The sequence below is a fragment of the Mandrillus leucophaeus genome, unplaced genomic scaffold, assembly GCF_000951045.1.
Source record: "Mandrillus leucophaeus isolate KB7577 unplaced genomic scaffold, Mleu.le_1.0 Scaffold18, whole genome shotgun sequence".
Lineage (NCBI taxonomy): Eukaryota > Metazoa > Chordata > Mammalia > Primates > Cercopithecidae > Mandrillus > Mandrillus leucophaeus.
In genome coordinates this window covers 5,495,660-5,521,822 of record NW_012101809.1, presented here as the reverse complement: position 1 = coordinate 5,521,822, position 26,163 = coordinate 5,495,660, and the positions used below count along the sequence as shown (strand labels likewise).

Below are 26,163 nucleotides of genomic sequence, written 5' to 3'. Positions count from 1 at the left end.
ACAGTCAGGAAAATGTCACCCAACCTGTCTCTCCCCATCTGGCAGGTCAGCAGGAAGCACCTGTCCTACTGGGTATGTTTTTGTTACAAGGGCCACCCTCCTATAAGAGCAGGTATCTTCTCTCTCTCTCTCTCTCTCTCTGAGGCGGAGTCTCACACTGTCGCCTGGGCTGGAGTGCAATGGCCCAATCTCAGCTCATTGCAACCGCTGTCTCCCAGGTTCACGCGATTCTCCTGCCTCAGCCTCCCGAGTAGCTGGGATTGCAGGCACACACCACCACAGTCGGCTAATTTTTGTACTTTTAGTAAAGACAGGGTGGGTTTCCGTATGTTGGCCAGCCTGGTCTTGAACTCCTGACCTCGTGATCCGCCCGCCTCGGCCTCACAAAGGCTTGAGCCACTGCGACCAGCCGGTGTCTTCTCTTATTGAATCTTAAACCCTACATCCCCTACTGTTCATTGCAGTAGAATCTGGGCAACGTATTTTACCAAGGACTCTTTTTTGAGCTTCTTAAATGGCCGGGGAGGTAATTAAATCCCATGGGTCTAATGACACACACATTTTCCATTCTAGCGGCTCCAAGTTCCTTCTCTGATAAATAGTTTAGCAATTATCTCTTTGGCCACTACCTGCCTCCCCCGGGAATGGTCTGCCAGGGTGATCTGTACTCCCCTGCCATTTTCCAGAGTCTCTGTAAATTAGGAAGAATTCCTGATGTCTCGAGTAACGTAGCTCTTTATGGGAGTGGAACGTGGCTCTCTTTCCTCACTTTAAAATGTAAATTCTGGAGGCTAAGCACCATCAAGGTAGCCATGATTTACCAAAATGCCAGCTTTTCAAAGTTCTTAAGTGCACAACCTTCCAGACTGTAGACCGAACAAGGGGAAAGGAGACAAAATGTATTGTCATGATTTTGCACGGCTAGTCTCTGGCAGAGTCAAGACCTCACATTCACTTGAGGGCTCAAATTTAGATAGTGACATCTCCAAGTGAAACTACAGAGTCCTAAGTGTGTGTGTCAGGTCACTTGCTAACTGTAAATGAACATTTAAAATATGTCACAATGCACTCGTGGCACGGCTTACTTTTTGTCTGTTTTACATATCAGGTATCAAAAAGAAAAATAGTCTGATCCTGCCCCAACCTCTAGAAGGCCACCAGCGGGAGGAGGGGTGAAAGGTGATTAGAAGGGTGGCGTCAGAACTGCAGGAATTTCAAGGTCGGCTCCTAGGCCTCAGCGGTGGAGGCTAGGACGAAGGCGGGGGCTGCAGCGCTGTCTGAGCCAAAAGTACGCCGCGCTGAGGCTGGGTATGGAACGGGGCGGGGCTTCGGCTTGATGGGGCTAGCGGATGGTTGGGCCGCGGCGGGATGAGGCGGGGCTTCGGGTGGGACGGGGCGGGACTTCGGGAGAGATGGGGAGGAGCCGTGGCGAGGCGCTGCAGAAGAAAGGAAATGCGCTGGCGGGGAGACCGGGGTTGGTCCCCGGCGGGGCCGGGGGCGGGCTCGGGCCGGAACTTCAGAGGCGACCTCAGCCAACTGCTCTTGCGCCGGGCGGGGCCGTCGCCGCCAGCGGCTCGGAGCGCCGGAAGCGCCGAGTTTCAGGGTTCCTGGAACTACAGGCGGCGGGAGGGGCTGCAAGTGGGTCCATTTTTTTTGGTATCATTTTTCGTCCTTTTCTTGGCTTATCCCCAAAAGCGGAAAGTTTAGGGCAGAGCGACAATCAGACCCATCCACTGTGCCCCAACACGTGCAGGGCTGCGAGGGCGCCCGTTCCTCCCGGGACCCCTAGCGGTTTCTTGTATGCCTGTATGGACGTATCTTCCCAGAGTGAAAGTTGATGTTTAGCCATTCCGGAGTTGGTGCTTTGTGGGAAGGAGAACAGCGGGAGAGCCGTAAGGAATGCAGGCGTCTTAACGCGAGGAACGCCTCTTAACACGCCCCGTGACATGGAGTTTGACAGGGCCCTGGATCCCTGCGTTCACCCCTCCTGGAGTCCTGGACGCCCACCTAGGAGCAGCGTCAGGGCCGTGCCACTTTGACCCACGTTAAACGCATTGCATCCTCATTTCTGTGTCCTGTCTAGATGCTTGACTCAGTGATGCAGAACTTTCAGGGTTAGCTGGAAGCCACAGCCCAGCCTCTTGATGCAGCCTGGATCCAGCCGGTGTGAAGAGGAGACCCCTTCCCTCTTGTGGGGTTTGGATCCTGTGTTTCTAGCCTTTGCAAAGCTCTACATCAGGGATATCCTGGACATGAAGGAGTCCCGCCAGGTGCCAGGTATGTGGCTGGCCACCCTGGGATGCCCTGGGCTGCGTCTGCCCCCCTTTCCCAAAGTCTCAGAAAGCTGGGATTAGAGGCTTTTAGGAGAGCCTTCCCTGCTGCAGGCTTTGAAAGTGACCTAGCCTGGACCTTCGCATGAGTTCATTTATTTGGAAGGTAAAAAAACAGTCTAAATCTTTTTTTTTTTTTTTAAGTAGGTGTTTGGGGGAGTAACATTTGTACTGAGGTTTTTACCTCCATTTAGGGTCTTTCATACTTGAAAATGCTCATTTGTTTTTCTTTGGCCCTGCTCCTGTTGGAGAGATCGCTGGGCCAGATATTCTTAGGCCTGGCTCCTTTCCTAAATGTGCCCCTTACCTGGCCCGGGCTTGTGACTCACCTTCTGCAAAGTTTGGGTTTCTTTGTGAAAATGGAGCTTAACCCTGTGTAATGGAATCTTTTGATTCCTGATATGTAATGGGGGTTTGTTTTCTTTTGAATTAAGCAGAATCAAAATATTATAAACTCCCTGAGAGGAAGGACATCATCTGTCTTGTTCACCTGTGTAATCCCAGGGCTTAGAACAGTGCCTGGCATATAGTGCGCCCTCAAATAGAAATAGCTGTTGAAGCAGAAAGGCATTATACATGTAAAGTTTAAATTTTTTTTTTTTTTTGTATTAGAATAGTGGCTACTAGAGATAGGCTTATCATAACTAAAAATATAACAAATGTAGTTTGGGGTGGATTTAAATAATTCACGTAGCTGTCTAATAATTCACAAATAGTTTGGGGTGGATTTAAATAATTCACGTAGCTGTCTAATAATTCACAAATAGTTTGGGGTGGATTTAAATAATTCACGTAGCTGTCTAATAATTCACAAATAGCCACGTGTTTACTGTGCTATTTGAGAAGTTTGGTTAAACTTTCTGTGCTATTTTGAGTGAAGCTTTCCAGTCAAGGGCCTTCTGAATAAAAAACAATGAGTTAGAAGTAGTCAAGAATCTCAAGCATCCACAGTTTTAATGAGATAAGATTTTGTTTGTTTCCAGTTAAATGTACAAATATATTTGGATGACCTTATGCTAATGACTTTTGTACAGATTTTTCGCCACGCCTTTATTTCCTAATTATTGTTGGAAATGGTCTGTTTTTTTCCCTTGGAAGGCAGCCAGCCTCCTCCACAGTTTTCCATTTTCCAGTCTGGTATTCTTCATAGCTCATCTCTTCAGGAAGAAATTAATTCACACCAAATTCTAGGCTTCCTTGCTTAGTGATCTTCTGCAGGTGAGAAAACAGGTACCAAGGACATGACGGGCTTAACTCTCCCTGTAGGCAAAAGACTTTATGATGTATTGAAAACAAACCGACAAAACAGGACCAGTAATCTTTGATTTATCACTGATGAGAATGTTTCCAAGGTGTTTTAAAAATGAAACCTTATGGTTAAAGCAGATATCAACTGACAGAGTGGATACTTTTAGACCTGGGGTGCCCAACCCCTGGGGCCATAGACCATTACTGGTACATGGCCAGTTAGGAACTGGGCCGCACAGCAGGAAGTGAGTGGTTGGCCAGTGAGCATTACTACCTGAGCCCCACATCCTGTCACATCAGCAGCGGCATGACATTCTTACAGGAGCGCAAACCTTATTGTGAAGTGCACGTGTGAGAGATCTAGTTGCGCACTCCTTAGGAGAATCTAATGCCTCATGATCTGAGGTGGAACAGTTTCATCCCCAAACCGTTCCCCCAACCCCCATCCTCGGAAAAATTGTCTTCCACAAAACCGGTGTCAGAAAGGTTGGGGACCACTGCTTTAGACCATACCATAGTGTTCTGGGGGGTGCGGAATTCCACTCCTAGGTTTTTGTTTTGTTGTTGTGTCTGATTTCATTTACTATAAAGACAAAACTTTTGACTATGTGAAATTTAGGATTGTTTAAACAGCAAAGAATATCTTAAACAAAATAACAAAGACAAACCCCAAAAATGATAAAATATGAAATGAATGTGTTGTATGATAAAGAATTTCACTGACCTTTGCCGTTGGTTCCTGAAGGGTAACATCTAAATTATTATAGTTTCCTGAGTGACAGGAGCATCATCATTATTCATCGTGGCCTCTCTAACCACACTTGAATTTATGCGAATCAGGTGGTTCATGCTGGATCCCTAGATAGTTTGGGATGGGGGCTGTCTATGCCCAAAAGACCATCTGTTTGATTAGAGAGTTGGGGTTTTGAGCCAGATCATACCAGTCTGACTCTTTGGGAGGGGAGTGGGGCTGGAGATTGAGTTCAGTTATGTGGTCAGTAATTCAGTTAATTGTGCCTACCTTATGAGACCTCAGTAAAAACTCTGGACACTGAGGGTCAGATGAGCTTCCCTAGCTGATAATCACGTGTTGGTGTATCAGGAGGTGATGTGTCGAGGACACAGAAGCTTTGTGTTTGTGCCCTCCCAGACCCTGCCCTGGGCATTTCTTCGTTTGGCTGGCCCTGATTTGTATCCTTCATGGATAAAACTATAATCATAAGTATAGCACCTTTCTGAGGCCTGTGAGTCATTCAAGCGAATTATCAAACCTGAGGGAGTATTGGGGACCCCCAAATTTATAACCAGTTGGTCAGAAGTACAGATATCCTGAGGACCCTCACAAAATTTGGGACTCATAACTTAAGTGAGGGCAGTATTGTGGGGGACTGTGCCCTTCACCTGTGAAATTTAACCTAACTTTGAGTAGTTACCATCAGAATTGTATTGCAAAATGATTGCGAAATGTCAGCTCCCCAAAATTTGAATTTAAACTAAGAAAAATACTGTGAAATTTGATTGTGGTGGTATTTAGATTTGTGGATTTTTTTTGTTTTTTGTTTTGGCATTTAAAAAAAGTAGCCCAGGTACAGTGGCTCATGCCTGTAATCCCAGCACTTTGGGAGGCCAAGGTGGGAGGATCACTTGAGCCCAGAGTTCAAGACCAGCCTGGGCAACAAAGTGAGACCTCATGTCTAATTTTTGAAAAGCAGTACCAAGGCTACAGTAAGCTGTGATTGTACCACTGCCTTCCAGCCTGGGCAATAGAGGAAGACCCTGTCTAAAAAAAAAGTGTATTTTTAATAATAGCTGATAACATACAGAAGTCATATTTATTGTTTTAAATATCTCTATCTGTGTCAGACTTTAATGATGGATTAAATAATAGTGACTTGTTTATTTAAATCGGCATATAATACTTATCCTATTCTAGTGGGTACAATGAAGTGGAAATAATATATCTGTAAGAATTATATTAAATCGGGTTGAAAAAGATTATCTTAGGTGTTTTAATGCTGTCAAACATAAATAACATAGCATCAATTAAATAACAGCAATTAAACTAAAAAGAGAGCAATCAAAAGTACTTTTAAAAAGAGAAAACAGTCAAATGTCTTGCTGTGGTTGCAGACGTTCAGGGTTGGCTGCTTGAAATCTGAATCAACCTGCCTGTGACCCTAGATCCCTGAACCCTTATAGCTCGACCCTCCTCCTTCTTGGGGGCCTGATGATCCAGGGGATCCTCTGATGCTTTTAGACCTCCATGGGCTGCATGTGGAACAGCAGGAACACAAGGGCCACTTGGGAAAGGCTGGAACATAAACTCTGTTATCTAGTATTTGTTACTGTTTTTTTTTCTTAGTTCATTGAGCTTTCTCTCAGTTGACAGAGCAGCCGTCCAATTTTCTTGAGCTCTCTTCTTATAGAAGATTGCTTTGATAGAAGAAAATGGCTCTCTAATTCTTTTTTCCATGTCTTCAGTTGTCTTCTTGTAGATGCTGTGCATCTGATACGTGTAGTTCATGTTTCTATATACTTGAAGAAGTTTCTTCTTTCTAAGCAGTGTATTTCCTCCTCAGTTGCTTTTCTCTGAGTTTTAAAATTCAAACTGTCTGTTAAATTCTTCTGATCTTTTTCTCCATTGTTCTGTGATGCTTTTAAGATTTTTTTTTTTTTTTTTTTTTGCATCAGCCGCTTGGAACTGGAAAGATTTTGTCGCATCTTCATCTTGAGTGACCGTGTCTGTCCTTAAAGGCAAGTCATTGTTGTCAGTCTGTGAGGTGAAAATTCACAGGACCCACTTTTCTGTCCTTTTTCAAGAAAGTCTACTGTGTCCACAAGTGAAGACCTGTTCAGATTTTTATTAAGTGTTGCCACACACAAAAGTTTGTAGCATTGGATGACTGGCCTCCATCAGAGGTGACTTGAGGACTTCATTGGCTTGTGCCGTTAGCCCAGTCTTCTCAATGCCTTTCCCATAGACTTCAACCCAGGAAGAATACCTTTTGTTCCACTCTTTTCCCCATCTGAAAGTGTTTTTGCTCTTTATTAAAACCACGACAGTGGTACATGCTAGGATCTCCTTGGAGACCCAAAGAATCCTGGGACTTTCAGACATCACCAGCAGAGCATCCTGCTGCTTCTCGACCAATTGGAAAGACATTTTGGTGGCGGACAGCTGGCCCTCTGTGGGTCCAAAGGGCTCTGCTTTCTGCCTGTGATTGCCTATGTGCTGTGGGCCACAACAAACCCTATGGAGTGTCTATCTCTAATACAAACAAGTACTTGGCAGCCAGGATAGATCATCACATAGGCCAGGGGAGGGAGAGGCCAGCCCTGTTCTATAAAACAGTTCTCTCTAACTTTACTCTGCTCAGTGTACAAATAGTGATACAGAGCATTTGGGGAGGCAGAAAGGGCTGAGTGCAGCCAGAGATCAGCCTGGAGCTCAGGCCACCTGGCCCTGCAGCAAACCTAGACCACCAAAGCAGCACCATGCCTCAGCCCTGCTCTGCACACAGGCATTCCAAGGCAGAGTGGTGGGGTGTATGGCAGTAGAGTTGGCATCCCTGGGTGAGGTTCATTTTCCTGGTTTAAAGTTTGCTTCTGCCGTAAGGAAGCCTGCCGTTGACTACACAGGACACAGGGATCTCCCTTCTCTGCAGGCTCCCTGTCCTTTTGCGTTTGGTCAGTGCAGGCAGGCAGGGGCAGAGGACTGAAGATCTCATCAGTGGTGTTATGGAAAAGACTAGGTTTCAATTGTGAAAACTTGGGAGAAGCCGGTTGGAACTGGCTACATCTTAGAATTTTATGGCCTTGGTGCGGTGGCTCACACCTGTATTCTAGTGCTTTGGGAGGCTGAGAGTTTGAGTCCAGCATGGGCAACAGAGAGAGACCCCCACCTCCATAAAAATGTTTAAAAATTAGTTGGGCTCCTGCTTGAGACCAGGAGTTGAGACTGCAGTAGGCTGTGATTATACCACTTGGGCAACAGACTGAGACCCAATCTTTTAAAAAATCACAAGCAAAAACATGGATTTTCAGTGGAACCACTTTGTCTCCATTCAATTCAAGTTTTCCTGGATGGGGGTGACTCTCTTTTGGGGGTGACACAGTGACCCAGGCTCCTTCCCTCCTTGTTCCTGCCATCTTCAGCTCATGCCTGCAAGGTTGAGCTGAAAGGTTATCTTTAGAAGCATGCCTCTGTGGAGGGAGGGGGTCTGGCTTGTGGCTAAATTTACCACCTCTTGTTTCTAAAAACCACATCTCACTCCCCTAGTATCTCTCTGTAACTGAGGCTTAGAGGCTCTTTGTCCATTCTTTGGACTCTTCCTCAGTCCCTTTGTCTACAAGGGAAACAACCATCAGCAGAGGCCAGTCTGGGCGTTCTAAGGGGCATCGGGATTCAGGCCACAGGTCCCCCCATGAATGGAGAAAATAGAGGCTGTGACTAGGCTTCATGGTGAGGAGAAGAATGGCCAAATGCCTGAGGTGATCATTGTTTCTTAGTTTAGAATTCATGTGTTTATTAAAAAAGACTTGACCGAGTGTGGTGGCTCCCAGCACTTTGAGACACCAAGGCAGGAGGATCGCTTGAGGCCAGGAGTTCAAGACCAGCCTGGGCAACAAAGTGAGATGCCCATGTCTAATTTAAAAAAAGGAAAAGAACATCACCACATAAAAGTTTATAACCTGTTTCTGAAAGTAAAGAATTTAGCCATCATGGGGGTGGGGGGAAGAGGCAGGAAAAGAGATTGGACAGGACTCTTTAGTTGCAGGTGACAGGAACACAGTGCACGCAGCTTAAGGTGAAGCAAGGAGCTCGGGTCAGGTTATTGAGGGACAGGCAGAAGGGAAACCCTGCAGGAGCCTGGACAGTCCTGGGACCATCAGGGACTCCCTGCTCTGAGCAGCCCCTCTGTGTCCTGGCCCCACGCCAGAAGAAAGCCTCTGGGTATCAGGGGGTAGGTTCCCTCTCAGCTTTCTCCGCTGGCAGGAAGTTGCCTGCCGCCATCTGTAGCCTAGGTTTTGAAAACAGAGTTATAAAAAGAGAAGTTTTGGAGTTGTAACCTGGCCCCAAAGGGTAGTGTTTTGTAATCTACTTACTGTCTTTTTTTAAAAAAAAATGCTATTGCCAGTTCAAAGAAATGGCAGCTGATTTCTTAGAAAAGCACTTGTTTAAAAAAAAAAAAAAAAAAAAACAAATAAGCCTTTCTCATGGTTTCCTCTCGCTTTCCTTCTTCTAGTTGCTTCAAATATAGTCCTGTGTTTGGTCCCCCACTATAATGACTGTTTTCAGGCCCCTTGTGAGCATTCTGCACAGAGGTGTATTCACCAAATCTAGTTGGACAGCACTGGTTTTCTCCCGTCTGCACTAGCACAAGCTTTAATGTCAAGCTTTCTACTTAGGACCTGTGAGGAAAAGACATTGAAATTTCTTGGGGCATTGTCATTTGTCAAGGACTGATTCTTAAGTCTAGAATTTCAGCAAACAGCATGGCATTGATTTTTTTTTACACCCCTTGCCCCCTACAAGTTAACATTTAATGAAGCAGAAAATGTGATCATACATTATGTTGACTTTGCTTTTTTTAAATTTTAGGTGTATTTTTGTACAATGGACATCCAATAAAACAGGTAGATGTCTTGGGAACCGTCGTTGGAGTGAGAGAAAGAGATGCTTTCTACAGTTATGGAGGTAAGAACAATTGTGTCTGAAATGAAGTTGATGTAGAAGGCTGACCCTTCTGGGCTGAAAGTTGGATTTTAGCAGCCCTAGCCGTTTAGAGTAGCTGGGGACCCTCACTAAGGGCATGTACTTTCTCTATGGGGTACCCCTTATAGCCCCAGACATGGGCTAAGAATAAAATGAGGCAACGGATAGGAATGATACTGATGAATTCAGTGAGGTGACAGCTGCTGAGGCACTAGGACGTGGAAGAATTAAAATGCAGCCCCCTAGGAGCACCGATGGACAGGGCGCGGTGGGGCGGGTACCTGATGCCCAAGGGTATATCTGTAAATAGCAAAGGGTGGTAATATATGGTTATGTGGATCACTTTAAAAAGCAACGACCAGATTAATGTTAAAGTAGATTCTTTAACAACACAGGAAGGTGTGAAAAATAATTTTAAAATCTTTATATCTAAAACAGTTAACAAAAAGCCTTTTGATACTCAAAGGGATAACTATCCATTATCAGAAAGTTTATTTTCCCTCATGATGACGGAAGCTTAATAAAGGGTTTCTATATTATGGACACTAGAGAATTGCTCACTTGTGATTTTAGTGTAATAGGTCCTTATTTTTTCATTGAGTTGATTTTTAAGCGTTTAAGACATTGCCTTGTACAACTCCAAGCTTCTCTGTAGTCAAGAGCCCAAGCTAGATATTTTGTGGAAAACTTAACTTTAAATTCCATATCTTTGCTGAAATTGACGTCACTTTTTGTGCTATGCCTTGGATTTGTATTCTTACTCTTCTTGAGGAAAGATAGAAAGCAGTTGAACTTTGTGAACAAGAGCATTTCATTGGCAGTCCCTGCATGATTGATAATTTGTAGATACAATCTCATTACATTTCTTTACATGTACTCATTTTCCTGAAGAGTATTATCTTGTGCTTTTAATAAAATAATGTGAAAAATAAAAGCTCTCATTTTTTCTGCATTTTCCCAGCGTGTGTGTGTGTGTGTGTGTGTTTGTGTATATGTATAATTTTTTTGTTTTTAATTCTGAAAAGGATCACATTGTCAGACATTCCCAAACTGAATCTCTTCTCTGCTTTATTTTGCCAAAGATATTGGTCCTGTTTTTCTCCAGACAACTCAACAAATATTTACTAAGTTCCTACAGTGTATCCAGCTGTGGGCAGTACACTGTAGTATAGTAGAGTGCTTCCTCTCCAAATGCCAACGAGGAAATAATAGCGTCTTTCAATTTGCAAAGCACTTTTATATGCATGATTTCATATTATTCTACCCCTAGTCTTTTGAAATAGAAAGTACAGGTACTCATTTTGTAGATGAGAAAACTAAGGCTTAGTAACTTGCTCAGGATTCCACTGATGGAGATTTGTGGGTCCATTCTGTTTACTGACTCCAGTGTGTTCAGTGGTCTCCATATAACTCAGTTTGATTTTTCTCTCCTCTTTCTTTCTTCCATCCCCCACTCACCAAAAAATAAATAAATAAATAACTGCATTTGATTTTTAGTTTTCTGTTTTTCAGATCAAATAAATGAGGCTGTTTGAGGACTTTAAAATCCTGGCTCTAGAACCAGGCTAGATATTAAGCCTGCGCCTAAAGGAGCTTCACTTAACCCCTTTTCCCATTATAAAAAGATTAAGGCACTATGATTGCCTCTTCTCCAGTAAGCATTTCCCTCTGAGTGAGTGTCTGAGGAGCATGACATATCTGTGGGCTTCGGGAAAATAAAAAGCATCTGACTGCTGAAATTATTGAGAGTAGAGAGGCTTTTGCAACTTTAATTATTGTGGAGAGCTGCCCCTCTCCTTGCTGTCCTCAGGCAGAACATGGCTTTTGGGCCACCTGCCAGGTGGCCACTCCCTGCTGGTCTGGGTTCTGCTTCCCTTGACTCACCGCAGGCCTGTGCTGGGGGTGCTTCCTGCTCACACTGACTCATCCTGCAGCTGAAACAAAAGGCCAGTGGCCCAGGCGGTGCTGTGTAGCTGTGGAGTACGTTGTGCAGCACTGCAAGGGTGCCTCCATTCAGGGGCATTCCAGCAGCCAGACCTCTGGGCACCAAGGCACTCGGTCTGCTGGGAGAGATCGCAAACCTGGTTAGTCCAGGGATTGGTGACAGTGCCCAGAGTGCACAGAACACTTGAAGCAACTCAAGCTTAGACCTAGAATGTTGGAAGGCTACAGTCAAGAACAGAATAACCTCACATTCTCTAGGACAAATGTTCATGTGCTAATTTTTTTTTTTTTTTTTTTTTGTGGTTCAGGCTGGAGTGCAGTGGTGTGATCTTGGCTCACTGCAACCCCCTCCTCCCGGGTTCAAGTGATTCTCCTGCCTCAGCCTTCCAAGTAGCTGGGACTACAGGTGCTTACTACCATGCCCAGCTAAGTTTTGTATTTTTAGTGGAGACGTGGTTTTACCATGTTGGCCAGGCTTGTCTCGAACTCCTGGCCTCCAGTGATCTGCCCACCTCGGCCTCCCAAAGTGCTGGGATTACAGGCATGAGCCACTGCTCCTGGCCTGCTATTTTTTTTTTTTTTTTTTTAGCTTTCTATTATAAATCAAGTTTTCAACTGCAGAGAAGTGGTGTGCCTGAAAGTGTCATGCATTTTTTTAACGCAAAATGTCCTTATTCATTTTTTGGATTCTTAAAATGGTGCTTCCTCATTATAAAATAAAATTTCAAACTAGAGACAATTTTAATGAAGTATATAAAAATCATGTGAAACACTATAAATCAGGCAAAACAATGTCAGTGTTTGGGTGAACATCCTTCCTCATTCTAAACATGTTCCCAGTATCAAAGAAATATAGAAATGCCTGTTTCCTTAGTACTATTGTGCATGTTTCTTTCTCAGTGTTTCTGAAATTAGGCTTAACAGTCAACGTATACGTTGAATGTGGGGTTCCTTCCCCACACTCCAATACTGCTGTTAGTATTTAATGTCTTAAAATCATTTCTGTGAAAATACACTGTTTAATGTTGCACATAAATTGGATTATATATTTCTGTTTTACAATGAGCCGTGTATATCTTTTTATTCTCATATAGTACGTCATTGTAATTTTTTTAACCATATTTATAAACATTTAGGTATTTCCAAGTGTCAGTATTATAAAGAATACTACAGTGAACAGCCTTACATAAGATGTGTGTATCTGTGTACTTATTTTTGTTTTATCTGGAAGTAATTGTTAAGTCAAAAGATATGTACATTTAAAAACAACTTTGAGAGGCAGGTTCTCACAGTGTTGCGCAGGCTGGAGTGCAGTGGCTATCACCGGCACAATCGTAGCACACTGCAGCCTCAAACTCTTGGACTCAAGCAATCCTGCCTCAGCATCCTGAGTAGCAGGCATGTGCCACCGCACCTGGCTTACATTTCACAATCCGATGCATGTTTCCAAACTTGCTCGTTAAGATTTAAATTTTAGAAATTTGTTACTAATTTATACTCCCACTATCAACATATGAGGGTATCAATATTTTTAATATTTGTCAATTTCATTGTTGATAAATTATTTATACTTGCTTTTTTTAGTGGTAACTAGTGAACTTAGCGTCGTGACGTGTTTTTATTGGCCATTTATAGATCTTCCATGAATCACATATTCTTTTCTTTGCCACTTTTTCTCTTGTGATCTTGATCTTTTTCTTATTAGTTTATATGAGCTCTTTATTTATTTTTTATTTTTTGAAACAGGATTTCATTCTGTTGCCCAGGCTGGAGTGCAGTGGCATGATCATGGCTCACTGCAGCCTTAAACTCCTGGGCTCAAGCAATTCTCCCCCCTCAGCCTCCCAAGTAGTTGGGACTACAGGCACATACCACCATGCCTGGCTAATTTTAAATTTTTTTTTGGTAGAGATGGAGTCTCGCTGTGTTGCCCAGGCCGGTCTCAAACTCCTGGGCTCAAGTGATCCTCCTGCCTTGGCTTCCCAAAGTGCTGGAATTATAGGCATGATCTACCATGTCCAGCCTATGAGCTCTTCCTATATTAAATCATTGACCCTATCATTTGGAATATTGCTCTCCAGTATTAGTTTTTAGGTGGTCAGACTTACCAGACTTCTTTAATGAGTTCTGATTTTAAGAGTCTGCTTAAAGAAGTCTCTCCTCACCCACTATAAACGCGGGGTTAAAGGTATTCACCCATATCTTTTTCTCATCTTAAGTTTACCTCTTTTGTATTTAATGAAATGAAACCCATCTAGGATTTATTTTAGTATAGGAAGTACTCTTTTTGGCTTTTTCTTCAGCGTGGATTTAGGCCAGCAGTAAAAAATTTTGCCTTAGATTTCTTCAGGATTATGTGTGCTTTTACAACAGTCTAGTTGATGATTTTTTTTTTTTTTAATTATAAGACCCACTAACCCCATGCTTAGCAACCTCTGTTTGAGTTTGTCAGAAATTAAGCAAAGAGAAATGCCTGTTATTCCCTAGCAAACATCTCCAAATTCCTCTATAGTTGTAAATATAACTGCAATGGGAATTGTTTGATTTTTTGCAAAAATTAGATAAACCAGGAATAACATAAGCCAGACTAGTACTGTTTTTGTGGCCAGGATATAATTATTTTCTATTATGAAAATAAAACGGTACCCTTCTGTGATGTGCTTGGCTTTCCTTACATCCCCTGCAGTGGTGAGGACTGGGCAAAAGATCTTTCACAAAGAGAAACCCAGGCCAAATGACTTGGAACGCTTTGTCTTGGTAAGTCAGCACGCTAGCAAAGAGGCTGTGACAGAAGGCTGCACCCTAAGTGCGTGTGCCTCTAACCACAAACCACACGATGCTCTCTTGTTTCAGGGTGGGAGAGAAAGGCTGATTTTGTATGTGAGCAGTAATTCAGTTTTTGCACTTAACTTCCCAAGGCCACCATTTTTAGTACAGAGGTGTAGACAAGCATCATGAGGGTACCCTTGAGGGTACTAATCATTAGTACCTTGAGGTAGGATAAGTGAAATGCTGACCATATCCCATTGGGCTTGTGTATTACATTGAGTTGTGCAGACAAGCAGTTTATACTCATATACAGTGAGAGGTTGTTTCAAAAGTGGAAGGAGAGTTTGATAAGGGATTTGCTTCTCCAGGCTATTGAAAGAGGTCATCTTTCAGTATGGCTGAATGCAATGACAGTATGCTAATTCACCAGCCTTGCCCAAATCTCTCTTCTACCCTTTTACTTTTCTCTTGCAGTGGATGACAGCACTGGAGTTATAAACTGCATCTGCTGGAAAAAGTTGAATACTGAGTCCGTGTCAGGTAATTTTATTTGCCACATTCCTTTACTTTTCACCTAACTAATGGATTTTACTCAATGTAGTTCATCAAAACAGCTACAGGACTAAATTTTCACATTTATCTGCTGGTGAGTTACACTGATCTACCTGAAGCACTATACCGAGAGCTTTGGCTGCTCTGAAAACTGATGCCATAGGAAAGCCACTTGCTTTTCTTTCTCCCATCTCTTTGGTGCTCACTTCTTCCTAAGCCTACAAGAATGTGAGTAGGTTACAGGGAGTTTCAGCAGTTCATTTTTACCATGCCTGTTATTACATAAGTCAAGGCGTCTTAGCCTAATTGCTAGCCAAGTCTGATTCCCCTTGTCCCAGCCATATCACTTGACCAAAGAACATTTTGATGACTATTTCTCTCACATGGTTGCCACTAACTTCTGTGCTGCCATGGTCCAGATTTCTTGAAATCTCTGTGTTCAAACAAATAATACCAGGAATTCTAAGATTGAGAAGGTAAGATAGGATTCCTTTGGAAGTTATCCAGTAAGTAATATAAATTAAAAGAACTTTAAAATTGTATAGTGAACACATTGACTATAACTGAAACATTTGGTGTTGCTTGAATATATTTTCATAATTTTTAGATACTTTTTTTTTTTTTTTTTTAAAGACAGGTTCTCACTATGTTGCCAGGGCTGGTCTCAAACTCCTGGACACAAGTGATCCTCCTGCCACAGCCTCCCAAAGTGCTAGGATTACAGGCTTGAGCCACCACACCTGGCCCAATTTTTAGATACTTTTTAAAGTTAAGTTCATAATATGAAAGAATATCATGCAATATTGGTGATGGTTTTTGGTTCTAGAGAAGCTACGAAAACTGGAAGCTTGTTTTTTCTGTGTTTTACAACATATACAGTATAGTGCCATACACAGTGGGGTTATTCAGTAAACACTGTCTGCTCTAATATCTAGCATCTAGTATCTGTCTACTTGCATTATATATGATAAGAATATCTAATGCTTGGGGTCATTTCTTCTTTTTTGCCGTAATGTGTCAGAATCTCAGCTTTGTACTTTGACTGTACCGATCAATGGAATGCTCATTTGCTTAATTTTCTGATGTATTTACATTTAGAATTTGGCCGTCAGTTCCATGTAACTTTGGAATTCTAATCCCTAATTTGGGAACATCTAAATCAATGGCATTGCTTTGGTGAGGAAGGTTTGTAGGTAGATTTAAGGGAGACCACATGTTTTTAGGCAGATATCTGATAGGCAAGAAATAAACCTGTGAGACAATCAGGTATCTGGATTTTTATGTATGTCTGAGGTGTTTTTCTTAATCTGTTTTGTGCTGCTGTTACAGAATACCTGAGACTGGGTGATTTTATAAAGGAAGAAATTTATTTCTCATAATTCTGAAGGTCAGAAATTCCAAGATCAAAGTTTTGGTGTCTGGTAAGGTCCAGGTGCCCCCTCCAAGATGCAGCCTTGAATGCTGCATCCTCCAGAGGGAGGAGAACTGTTCCTCACATGGCAGAAGAGCACGAGAATGAGAACCACTTCTGCAAACCCATTTTATAGTGGCCTTCATTCACGAGAGTGGAGCTCTCATAACCTAAACACCTCCTGTTGGACCCCATCTTCCAACACTGTTGCATTAGGGGTGAAATTTCTAACACATGAGATTTTGAGGGGACAAAAACATTCAAACTTGTTTTTATCAAACTGTAGCAGTATTAAAATCATTTGCAGATTTTTGGTTGTTGTCACAATCTTCAGTCAGAAGGTGTAGTTTGAATATGCGTACTTGTTCTAGATGGAGAGTCAGCGAAGTTTTTCTGTAAAGGGCCATATTTTCTGCTTTGTGCACCCTATGATCTGTGTGTCTCTACTATTCAATGCTGCCATTATAGCGGAAAGTAACCACAGGCAGTACATAAGCAGATGGGCAGGCTGTGTTCCAATAAAACTTTATTTTTAAAAACAGGCTGTCGATGGATTTGGTTCATGGGCTATAGTTTGGAGACCCCTGTTTTAGTCATTGTTTCAGTTTTCAAAATTAACTCTTTTTAAAGAAATAGCATCATCAGGAATATATAATTCTTATACTTAGTAATTTTTTAGATCAACAAAATGGCTATTAATACTGAGAGTCAGATTTTTAAAATATCAATAAGTAGATAAATGAATGAACAATCACAGTGGGTAGCCTTAATTTAAGATTGCTTTGCAAATATAACGAGAAGGTAAGAGTACAAGGAGAAAAGGAGAAAACCTAAAAATGATCCTCATCGTCTTTAAATTGTTCCCAACTAGCCCATTCTGTCCTTTTTATTTAATTGCCCTTAGTTTAAAAGCTTTCCATTGGAAGGTGGCCAGCAAAGACTAATTTTTTAAACAAAATTTAGTCTGAGTCAAAATCGTGTTCCAGTCCATTAAAGTGAAAGAATATAATATTAGCTCCTATAAATGTCAATTGAATGTACCGTTTGGACTTGGCCTATGAGCAAAGTTAAGATTTCCTGGCCCTGAGTATTAGAATGTTAAAGGGGATTTCTCTTTCATGATGGAATAGACGCTGAAAGTGAAGTTCTGTCGGGCTCCAGTCTTCTCATTATATTCATTAAATTCCACAGCTTGAACCTCCTTTCGGCAATTTGGCTCACCCTTTAAGTGAAAGGTGGGCCTCTTGTTCTCAGGACAACCATCAGTCCGACCATTTCAGTGGTGCTACGTGAAGCATTTACTATCACCTATAATGTCTGCATAATGGCAATGAGATGTATAAATACCTTTAAAATTCAGCCTATGTAGAAGAGGACCTGGGGATAGGGATGCAGATGGGACAGCCTTTTGAAAAAGTAGCAGTTGGGAATTTTTTGAAGAAACCTAGTAAGCTCTGAGCAGCAGTAATGCTGATTGCATCCAGGTTCCTACCTATCACTTACTGAATGCACAGAGTTCTCTGTGCTCCCTACGTTGCTGTTTCCCTGGGTATAGTAGGTGTGTTCAAGGAAAATTAATGTCTCTGCATGTTACAGAGCCACAGTTGTCAAAATTGTATTAGGTTGATTTTGATGAAGGGCTTCTCTATGAAGAAATACAGAGAGTAGATCATCTTGTATAAAAACAGCCTCTTTTGCAATTTAAAAGCAAAATAAGATGTATGGAATAATTATGTATTTGTTAAGGTATTAAAAATCCAAATGACTGAAGCTGGTGTAGGAGTTGTGAGCATGCATGCATTGCTGACGACGTTGTCTAAAGCAGGGGTTTGATCAGTTTATTCTGGCAAGCATTCTGACAGTATGTAATGAACTGTAAACCAGTTTGTAATTTTTTATCCAGTAATAGTCTCTAACGAAAGACCCCCAAAACACAAGATACTTTTTCTAGAAGGTTTAATTATTCATCATCACAAATAGCTTACGTTTAATTATTTCCTATAAATATGGAACTGTGCTAAGTGCAGAATGTAAGTATTCAATTAGATCATGCACAACAACTCTGTGTATGAGGTAGACTCTACTGTTACCTCCATTTCATAATTGAGGAAACTGAAGTATAAGAGTAGAAAGGAAACTGAGGCACAGTGAGGTGAAGCAGGTTAAGCAGCCTGTCCAAGGTTACACAGCTAGTAGGAGGTAAACTGAGATTCATTTCCGACTCCAATAGCCAAATGCCAATGGCTAAGCTGTACTGTCCTTATACAGTGCTAGTGAAAAAAAACCAAAGTAAAAAATTATAAAACTGTACCTATAATCCCAGCTACTTAAGAGACTGAGGTGGGAGGATCACTTGAGGCCAGGAGTTCAATTCCAGCCTGGGCAACATAGCAAGACCCCGTCTCTAATAAACATAAAATGCTTGGCTGTGTAGCTTCTTTGGATACCTATGTGTATTTGAAATTATGCTAGAAGAAAACAGAACACACAGTATTTTGCACCCACCAGCTGTAACTGGGAAATGTGAGTATCTTCTTGGGGCAGGCAGCAGAGAGTAAGGGATAAGTGGGATGGCTCTGGAGCTAGAGACTGCCTGGGTTCAAACCCCAGCCTTGTCTCTAACTAGCTGTTTTACTTTGGGCAAGTTGCTTGACCTCTCTGTGACTCAGTTTCCTTATCTCTAAAATGGGGCTAATAATAAGCAGGAGTGGTTGCGAGAACTAAATGTGCTAATACATTGTAAAGTCCTTAGAGCAGCACCTGTAGTATCCAGATATTCGTGACAATTCTTCTTAATACAATTTGGAAGTAAAATAGTGATAGAAGTTATTTAGAATTGAGTGTACATTGGGTTTTCTTCATCATGAAGTTGCTCAAGTTTATAGTTTTAAGTGGTGACAGAGAGAGAGAGAGAAAGTGTGAGTGTGCGTGTGTGTGTGTGTTTGAGAGAGAGACAGAGAGATTAGCCTAGTTTCCCAACAGAGATGAGAGGTGAGAAATTGGGATGTTGAGCACTCAGGTGGGACAAGTCTCCTCACAAGGACATTTGAAAGGTTGTTTAAAGCTATTGCTACCACGCCTAGCTGAACTCATTGTACAGAATTCGTCTCAAGGCCATGCAGTGCCCTTTGACTGCACTGGCGATGCAGGGCAGGAAAGAAGGCCCTGGAGTCTGTTGGAACTTGCCCTCTGGACCTCAGTCTAGACTCTATTCCCTTCACCCCACTCTTGAATAATTACAGTTTATACCTTTTTCTCAGTGGAAGACTCCAAAAGGTTATGTGGATTTCCAGCAGTAGAAGAATTACTCAGAAGTAGAATAAATAAGCATATTGTGTTGGTCTTACCCTAAAACTGTCTCATAGATGTGGTAGAGTGATTATGTTATAACTTTTTCTCTTTCCCTCTGGCTCTAAACAACTACAGCTGCTCCAAGGGCAGCAAGAGAGCTCAGCTTAACCTCGCAACTTAAGAAGCTACAAGAAACCATTGAGCGGAGAACAAAGATAGAGATTGGGGACACGATCCGAGTCAGAGGCAGTATCCGTACATACAGAGAAGAGCGAGAGATTCATGCCACCGCTTACTGTAAGCACAAGATATTTCTACCAAATTGGTGGTTTTTCTGGATGTGCATCCAGTAAACCTCTTGTTCAGCTGGAAGTCAAACTTTCAAAAAGTTCAGTTAAGATATAACTCTATTTAATGAGTGAATTACATTGTTTAACATGCTTTCTTTAGAAAATTAGCATTTCTTAATTTTATTTTGAAGACAGCTAATTATAATTTGGGAAAGAAAATGAGTTATTTACTTTATATATGGTTGGCAAGTTTATTTGGATGACATAGTAGAGTTTCCAAAGCACTTTCAAGTTCAGAACGTCAGTGCATTAGGGCAGAATATGAACATTCTTCAAAATAATGGAAAGTTTTAAATTTTTTCTTTATTTATTTTTCTTTTTTTGAGACAGGGTCTCACACTACTGCCCAGGCTGTAATGCAGTGGCACAGTCACAGCTCACTGCAACCTCAAATTCCTGGGCTCAGGAGATTCTCCCACCTCAGCCTTCTGAGTAGCCGGAACTACAGGCATGCGCCACCACAGCCAGCTAATTTTTTATAGAGATGGGATTTCGCCATGTAGCCCAGGCTGGTCTCAAACTCCTGAGCTCAAGAGATCTGCCTACCTCAGCCTCCCAGAGTGCTGGGATTACAGCTGTGCGCCACTGTGCCTGGCCAGAAATTTCTTGAACACTATTAAGTCCATTAACTTGAAATGAATACAGCTAATCAGAAATATGACAGTTCCCCATCATCTCCCCTTTGCACTGTGCTAGCTGGTTTTCAGTTGGAAATCTCAAGGACAACCCCTGCTGTCCACCAGAGGAAGAGACGAATCAATACATTGATGTGCTTTCCTGGTTCCTTGGCCCTGGCCAAGCCCATGACACTTAGGGCATCGCATTCCCTCATGCAGGATGACTGGGAGCTATTTAGTGCATCTAGACTGTGATCCCTGGGCACTCACAAGGAAGAAGGCCCACCCAGCACCTCATTTACTGTTGTCCTAGCAGGAGTTTGGGCCTGGGAAAGAACTGATCTCAATGTAATTTGCAATTTCTGTGGCATCTTTTTTCTGGTCACTTGTTAGATAAAGTGGACGACCCAGTGTGGAACATTCAAATTGCAAGGATGCTTGAGCTGCCCACTATCTACAGGAAAGTTTATGACCAGCCTTTTCGCAGCTCAGCCCTAGAGAAAGAAGAAGCACTAAGGTAAGTGGTGCCTTATCACTGCTGAGCACGTGACTACGGCAGGAAAGCGAAGCAGCGGGAGCCCAGATGCTGGGGTCGGCCTGGGTTCAAATTCCGAATCATCCACCTACGCACTGTGGAGCTCTGAGCAAGCCCTCTAACCCGCTCTGTGCTTCAATTTCCTCTACTGTAACATGAAGAGAATAATAGCACAGTTGTCCTACGGTGGTTGTGAGGAAATTATGTGTGTAATTGGAGTCACTGAAGGAGTGGAGGCAGGAGCAGAGAAAAACACTTTGAAGAAATAATAATGCCTGACATTTTTCCAAGTTTGATAAGAACTTTAAACTCACAGATTCAGGAAGCTTAATGAACTCCAAGGCAAGAAACCTGAAGAAAACTGTAGCAAGTCACCTCATAATCAAAATATGATACCATAGCATGTCATAATCAAAAACCTGTTCTAAAAAAACCTACACCAGTCATTCTCAACCAGGGATGATTTTACTTTTTTATATGGGAGAAAAACAACCCAGGAGGAATGAGACTGTGTGCATATTTGCTAATGCATGCATAAAAGAACTCTGAGAGGAGACACAGAGAACCAGTAACAGCAGCTCCCTGGGGGGTGGGGACCGAAGGATAGAACAGGAAGGGGATAGAAAGGAGACTTCACTGCTTATCTTTTAATGTTTTTTAACGTGAATATATTATCTATTCAAAAAAGTATATTAAAAGCACAACTATTATAAAAAGTGAAAATTCTCCATTTTCCTGTCTCCGCTTTCCTGCTCAGCACCATTCCCTAGAGATTACCGATGTTCATGAGCCAATGTGTGTCTTTTTAAATTAGTTTCTTCTGTGCTTACACAAGCGTGAATATTCACCCATAGATTTAGTGGGTTTCCATTTGTTTTTTTATAAAAATAGGACCATACCTTACATGCTGTTTTGCAGTTTGACTTTTTTTCTCCTAATCTGTCATGAATATCTTAGTTCCTGTAGTTCTGCCTCATCATTTTAAACAACCACATAATGTTCACTGTATGAATTACTCTGTATGAAAAACAAACCCCAATATAGTGTTGCATTTTCTAGCTAACTTTCTGTTTTTTATACACCAAAAAGGAACAAAGGTGATGGTTTTCTGCAGAGCTCTTTAATACTTTCCCTCCGCAGCAATCCAGGCGCCCTGGACCTCCCCAGTCTCACGAGTTTGCTGAGTGAAAAAGCCAAAGAATTCCTCATGGAGAACAGAGTGCAGAGCTTTTACCAGCAGGAGCTGGAAATGGTGGAGTCTTTGCTGTGCCTTGCCAATCAGCCTGTGATTCACAGTGCCTGCTCCGACCAAGTGAGTGCAGCATGCCCGCGTGAGAATTCTGGTTCCCTGCCCTAGATCTGCAACTGCAGGTGTGGGTGAAAGTGACTGTGGCGTGAAGATTCACAGAGTTGACCCAGGAAACAGAGGGGATGGTTCTGTCACACATTGTTTCTATTGTGGAAAGGTCACTGACCACTAAGAACTTGAAATGAGGCATAAGGCTGGACCTGCCCCTACCCTTTCCTTAATTTTTTTTTTTTTTTTTTTTTTCTGGAGACACAATCTCACTCTGTCTCCCAGGCTGATGATTCTCCTGCCTCACAAGTAGCTGGGACCACAGGCATGTGCCATCATGCCTGGCTAACTGAGATAACTTTTTCTAAGAGTAATAAAAAATTAAAAAATAGAAAATTACTTAAGTGTTCCTTGAAATTTTACTCATAAACGACACTGAATACAGCTCGGTCTTTATTTAAACTCCTAAAACACAATGGGTTAGTCTTGTTCTGAAAAAGACAGAGCAAGTCATTAAAAACCATGGTTCAAGTTCAAGAATCATTTTGCTGATCAATAAATCATCTTGGATGGATAATTACCTCCTCTTATCTACTTCCCTGTCACTTGGCTTCTGCTGAGATTAAACATCCATCTCAATGAATACTAACAACCTAGTACTATGGACCTTAGACTATTATTATTTTTTTCTACTCAAATATTAAGCATAATAAGATTAAGAAAGGAGGGGCTGGGTGCAGTGGCTCACACCTATAATCCCAGTATTTTGGGAGGTCAAGGTGGGCAGATCACTTGAAGCCAGGAGTTCGAGATCAGTGTGGCCAAAATGGTGAAATCTTGTCTCTACTAAAAATGCAAAAATGAGACAGGGTGTCACTCTGGGTGACCCTGACCCCTGACTGTCACCCAGAGTGAGACCCTGTCCCGAGAAGAAAAAGAAAAAAGAGAAAGTTATCTCCATGTTTTTACTCCTAGTGTTACTCAGGTAACTTGTTTGGTTGCTTGGTGTTGACGTATTGCTTGGAATTAAGAATTATTTGAGACATTGGTTTTAGGCTTTCCCTTTCATTACAGGTCTTAGGTTTGTTTTTGTTGTTGTAACATGACTCATTTATTTATATTCTTTATCCCACCAGGGAATGATCTCAGCTTAAATGTCCCTCCTTGCCCTCCCTGGCCGTCTAGCTGCTCTGATTGCCATGTGGCCCCTCACTCTTACACCTTGTTTTTGTATCTGACATCACTGGTCTGTCTTTGTTTGCCTGCCTGTTCCTCCATCAGAATTTAAGTTCTGTGAGAGCAGAGGCCTTGTCTGTCTTATTCTTTGCTGTCTACCCAGGGCCTAGAACAGGGCTGGCATAAAGCAGATTCTCAGTAATTATTTGCTGATTGAAGGAATGAATGATTTTTAAAAGTTCAAATTGTCCCACAAAGTGTAAAGGTAAAGGTCAATTTCTTTCCCATCCTCCCTCTCACTCCCTTTCCCCTGAGACAAGCACCAGTACTGGTCTCTGGAATATCCTTCTGAGATAGTCTGTGCTTACATGTACTCGAAGTCATTGTAACCCCTTCTGTTTTACACAGATGTTAGCATGGCGTAGTATACTATGAGACACCTCACTTTTCATTGACGTGTGTCTTACAGATTCTTTCCTAGCTGTACATATAGGTTGGCCCCTACAGTCTTTTGTCACATGTACCATCATGTATGTGACCAGTCTCTCCGTTCCTGGACTGTTTAGATGTTTTCTAATCTTGCCATTACCAACAAGGCTGCTGTGAACACCCTTGCTAGGTAACATAAGTTGTTCTTGATTTTGGTGGAACAGATACTGAGTCACATCCTGACCTCCTGGGCATGACCACTGCTTCTCAGTTTTGTTTGTGGTCCTAATTATCTCTTCTGGGCAACAGCCTGATGTGCCCAGTGACCCATGGTTTCATATGGGAAGATGAGGGATATCGTTTCAGAAAACACTAAGGTGGAAAGGGTCACGACTGGCTGCTTTGTTCTTTGCCAGGGTTGCTTCAAACAGTTGCAGTGCTCCAGCTGTCGGCTGACAGCAAGATTGACCTTCTTCCCACTTAATCATTTAGAGGCAGCTCAAAGCCAAATTGACCTCCTAGGACTGCGGATGATTCTATCAGCATGTTTGGAAAGAAACTTTAAAGCTTAGCGAAGACCATATTTTTCACGTGAAGCCAGCTCTTCTGTGATAGCTATAATTAAGTAAAGAGAGAGACTTAAGGACTCTTTGAGGACTAAAAGACTCCTCCATTCAAAATGATCTGTGGGGAACCTTTGGCATATCTTTTTGAAAATGCTTACAGCAGAAACTTGTGTCTGCTTAGTGCTATATGTTTAAAAAGAATTGCATATGGTACTGTATTTGTTTTGTCTTTGGAAACTCTTTTTTCTATCAATTATGAATTAGTCCCCCACATTGCTCTGGTTGGGGGAGGTCAGTGTGATTAAATTGAGTTCTGTTTAATAGATTCCTGGGAGACTAAAGGTGCTTTACAATGAGAGTGAAACCCTAGATCCTTTGGCACTTTCTGTTGTCATACAGATGAAAGCTTAACAAAAACAAATCATTGTGATGGTGTTATAGTTTAGAGGCAGAGAGAGAGCAGGCTTGAATGTTTCCTCCTTTTTTTCATAGTGGTCCTTCTTAGCAAATCCAGAAACATGATAAGCAGGGCCTGCAAAACCATTGTTTCTTTGACAGCTGGATGACTGCTGAGTTTGTTTGGGAATGAAGACTATATATATTTCAGGGATCCACCCAGTTCCTGACCTGAGATGAGGAGAGGCTTGGTAAGGCTCAGTACATTTAGCTAGTCACTGTTTTTTTCGTTTTCTGTCTGTGAGCAATTTCGGTTTTCTAAATCTGATGAGTCTGTCATTGCTCTTTTGAAAAAGACAAGAAAGACACAGATCCCAGCCCAGGAAAAGCTGCTGGCTGGAAGAGACGATTAGTGGCTTTACCCTTGAGACTATGGTCTTTATAACTAGGCCAGGGAAATATGTCCCAAGGTCAGCTGAGGCAAATGTTTTTGGAAAGGAAGCTTCAAGTATTGTTTATATTTACAGAGAGACATTTCTGTTGAGTCCTCCTTGCTCACAGCTGAAACTGTGTTTTTAATCTCCCAGGCCTAGCATTCTCTCTTCCTGCTACTTGATCTTACTGAAATCTGGGAGGGGGAACTAGACTTTTTATATGGTTTTGGGATAACCAAAAGTCATTTTTAAAGACAGGAATAATCATGTAACAATCATCTCTAGTTAATTTCCAATTTATTTCTATCTTGCTAAGAGATGTAATAAACCGAACCCTTAGGATCCTTACGTTAAATTGACTAAAGAATATAGATCTCCTTAGAATTATAAAGATTAAGTAGTTTTGAAGGTTTGCAAAGGAGTCTGTATCGCGCTGATGGTGCATCCCCTAAGAGCACTCAGGTATGAAATTAAAAGCAGTTTTTCCCTAAGCCTCTGTGAATAAAAAGATGTGTGGCTGAGGATTGCTAGGTGAGGTGTTTATTCTAAACACACCCAGAGAGCTTTTCTGCCTGTGGGAGTTGTCAAATATTTCTCAGCCTTATTCTCCCTTCAGAATGGAAGCTGTCCTAACCTGGAATGTTTGTCAGTTTTGGGGCCCTAATGATGAGGTTCTCCAGCTTGTTCTTTTAAGGGAAAACTTACACTGTTAATTCAATTAGAGTGTTAGGCTGTTATCGTTAGCCCAGGAGAGTACATTTGTGAAACATCACCAGGATCTCTTAGAGTAACAAAAAGTCTGTTTGGGAGGCCTGTTCTAGAAAGAGAAGGTTTCTCTGGGATGGACCTGTGAACACCTGAGACTCTATGGAGGCTCTTCCCTGTCCCCTTGAGGAAATGTCATTAGCAAATCTCAGCCACGCTTTTTCAGCACCTCTGGGTACTGCCCTATGTAGCCTTTGTAAGTACCTTTCAATAGAGGTAGGACTTGGCCTTCAAATGCTTTACTGGGAGCTTTGCCACATTTGTTTGGAACTCTGATCTTTTCAATATCTTGACAAATTTCTGTCACATTGAAAGTAGATCTGTAGGCCGGGCGCGG

At 42.1% G+C, this 26,163-nt stretch overlaps 1 protein-coding gene across 1 annotated transcript in view; it reads left to right on the top strand.

Moving 5' to 3' along the window:
- Positions 1-1,475: 1,475 nt before the first annotated feature.
- OBFC1 (oligonucleotide/oligosaccharide-binding fold containing 1) overlaps positions 1,476-26,163 on the top strand; it is a 36,038-nt gene continuing 11,350 nt past the window's right edge. The window contains exons 1-7 of the mRNA XM_011977508.1: positions 1,476-1,638; positions 2,084-2,277; positions 9,181-9,276; positions 14,482-14,547; positions 19,397-19,558; positions 20,622-20,745; positions 21,904-22,075. Coding sequence (XP_011832898.1) covers positions 2,145-2,277; positions 9,181-9,276; positions 14,482-14,547; positions 19,397-19,558; positions 20,622-20,745; positions 21,904-22,075 — 753 coding nt within the window. The 5' untranslated portion in view covers positions 1,476-1,638; positions 2,084-2,144. The remainder of the gene's footprint in view (positions 1,639-2,083; positions 2,278-9,180; positions 9,277-14,481; positions 14,548-19,396; positions 19,559-20,621; positions 20,746-21,903; positions 22,076-26,163) is intronic.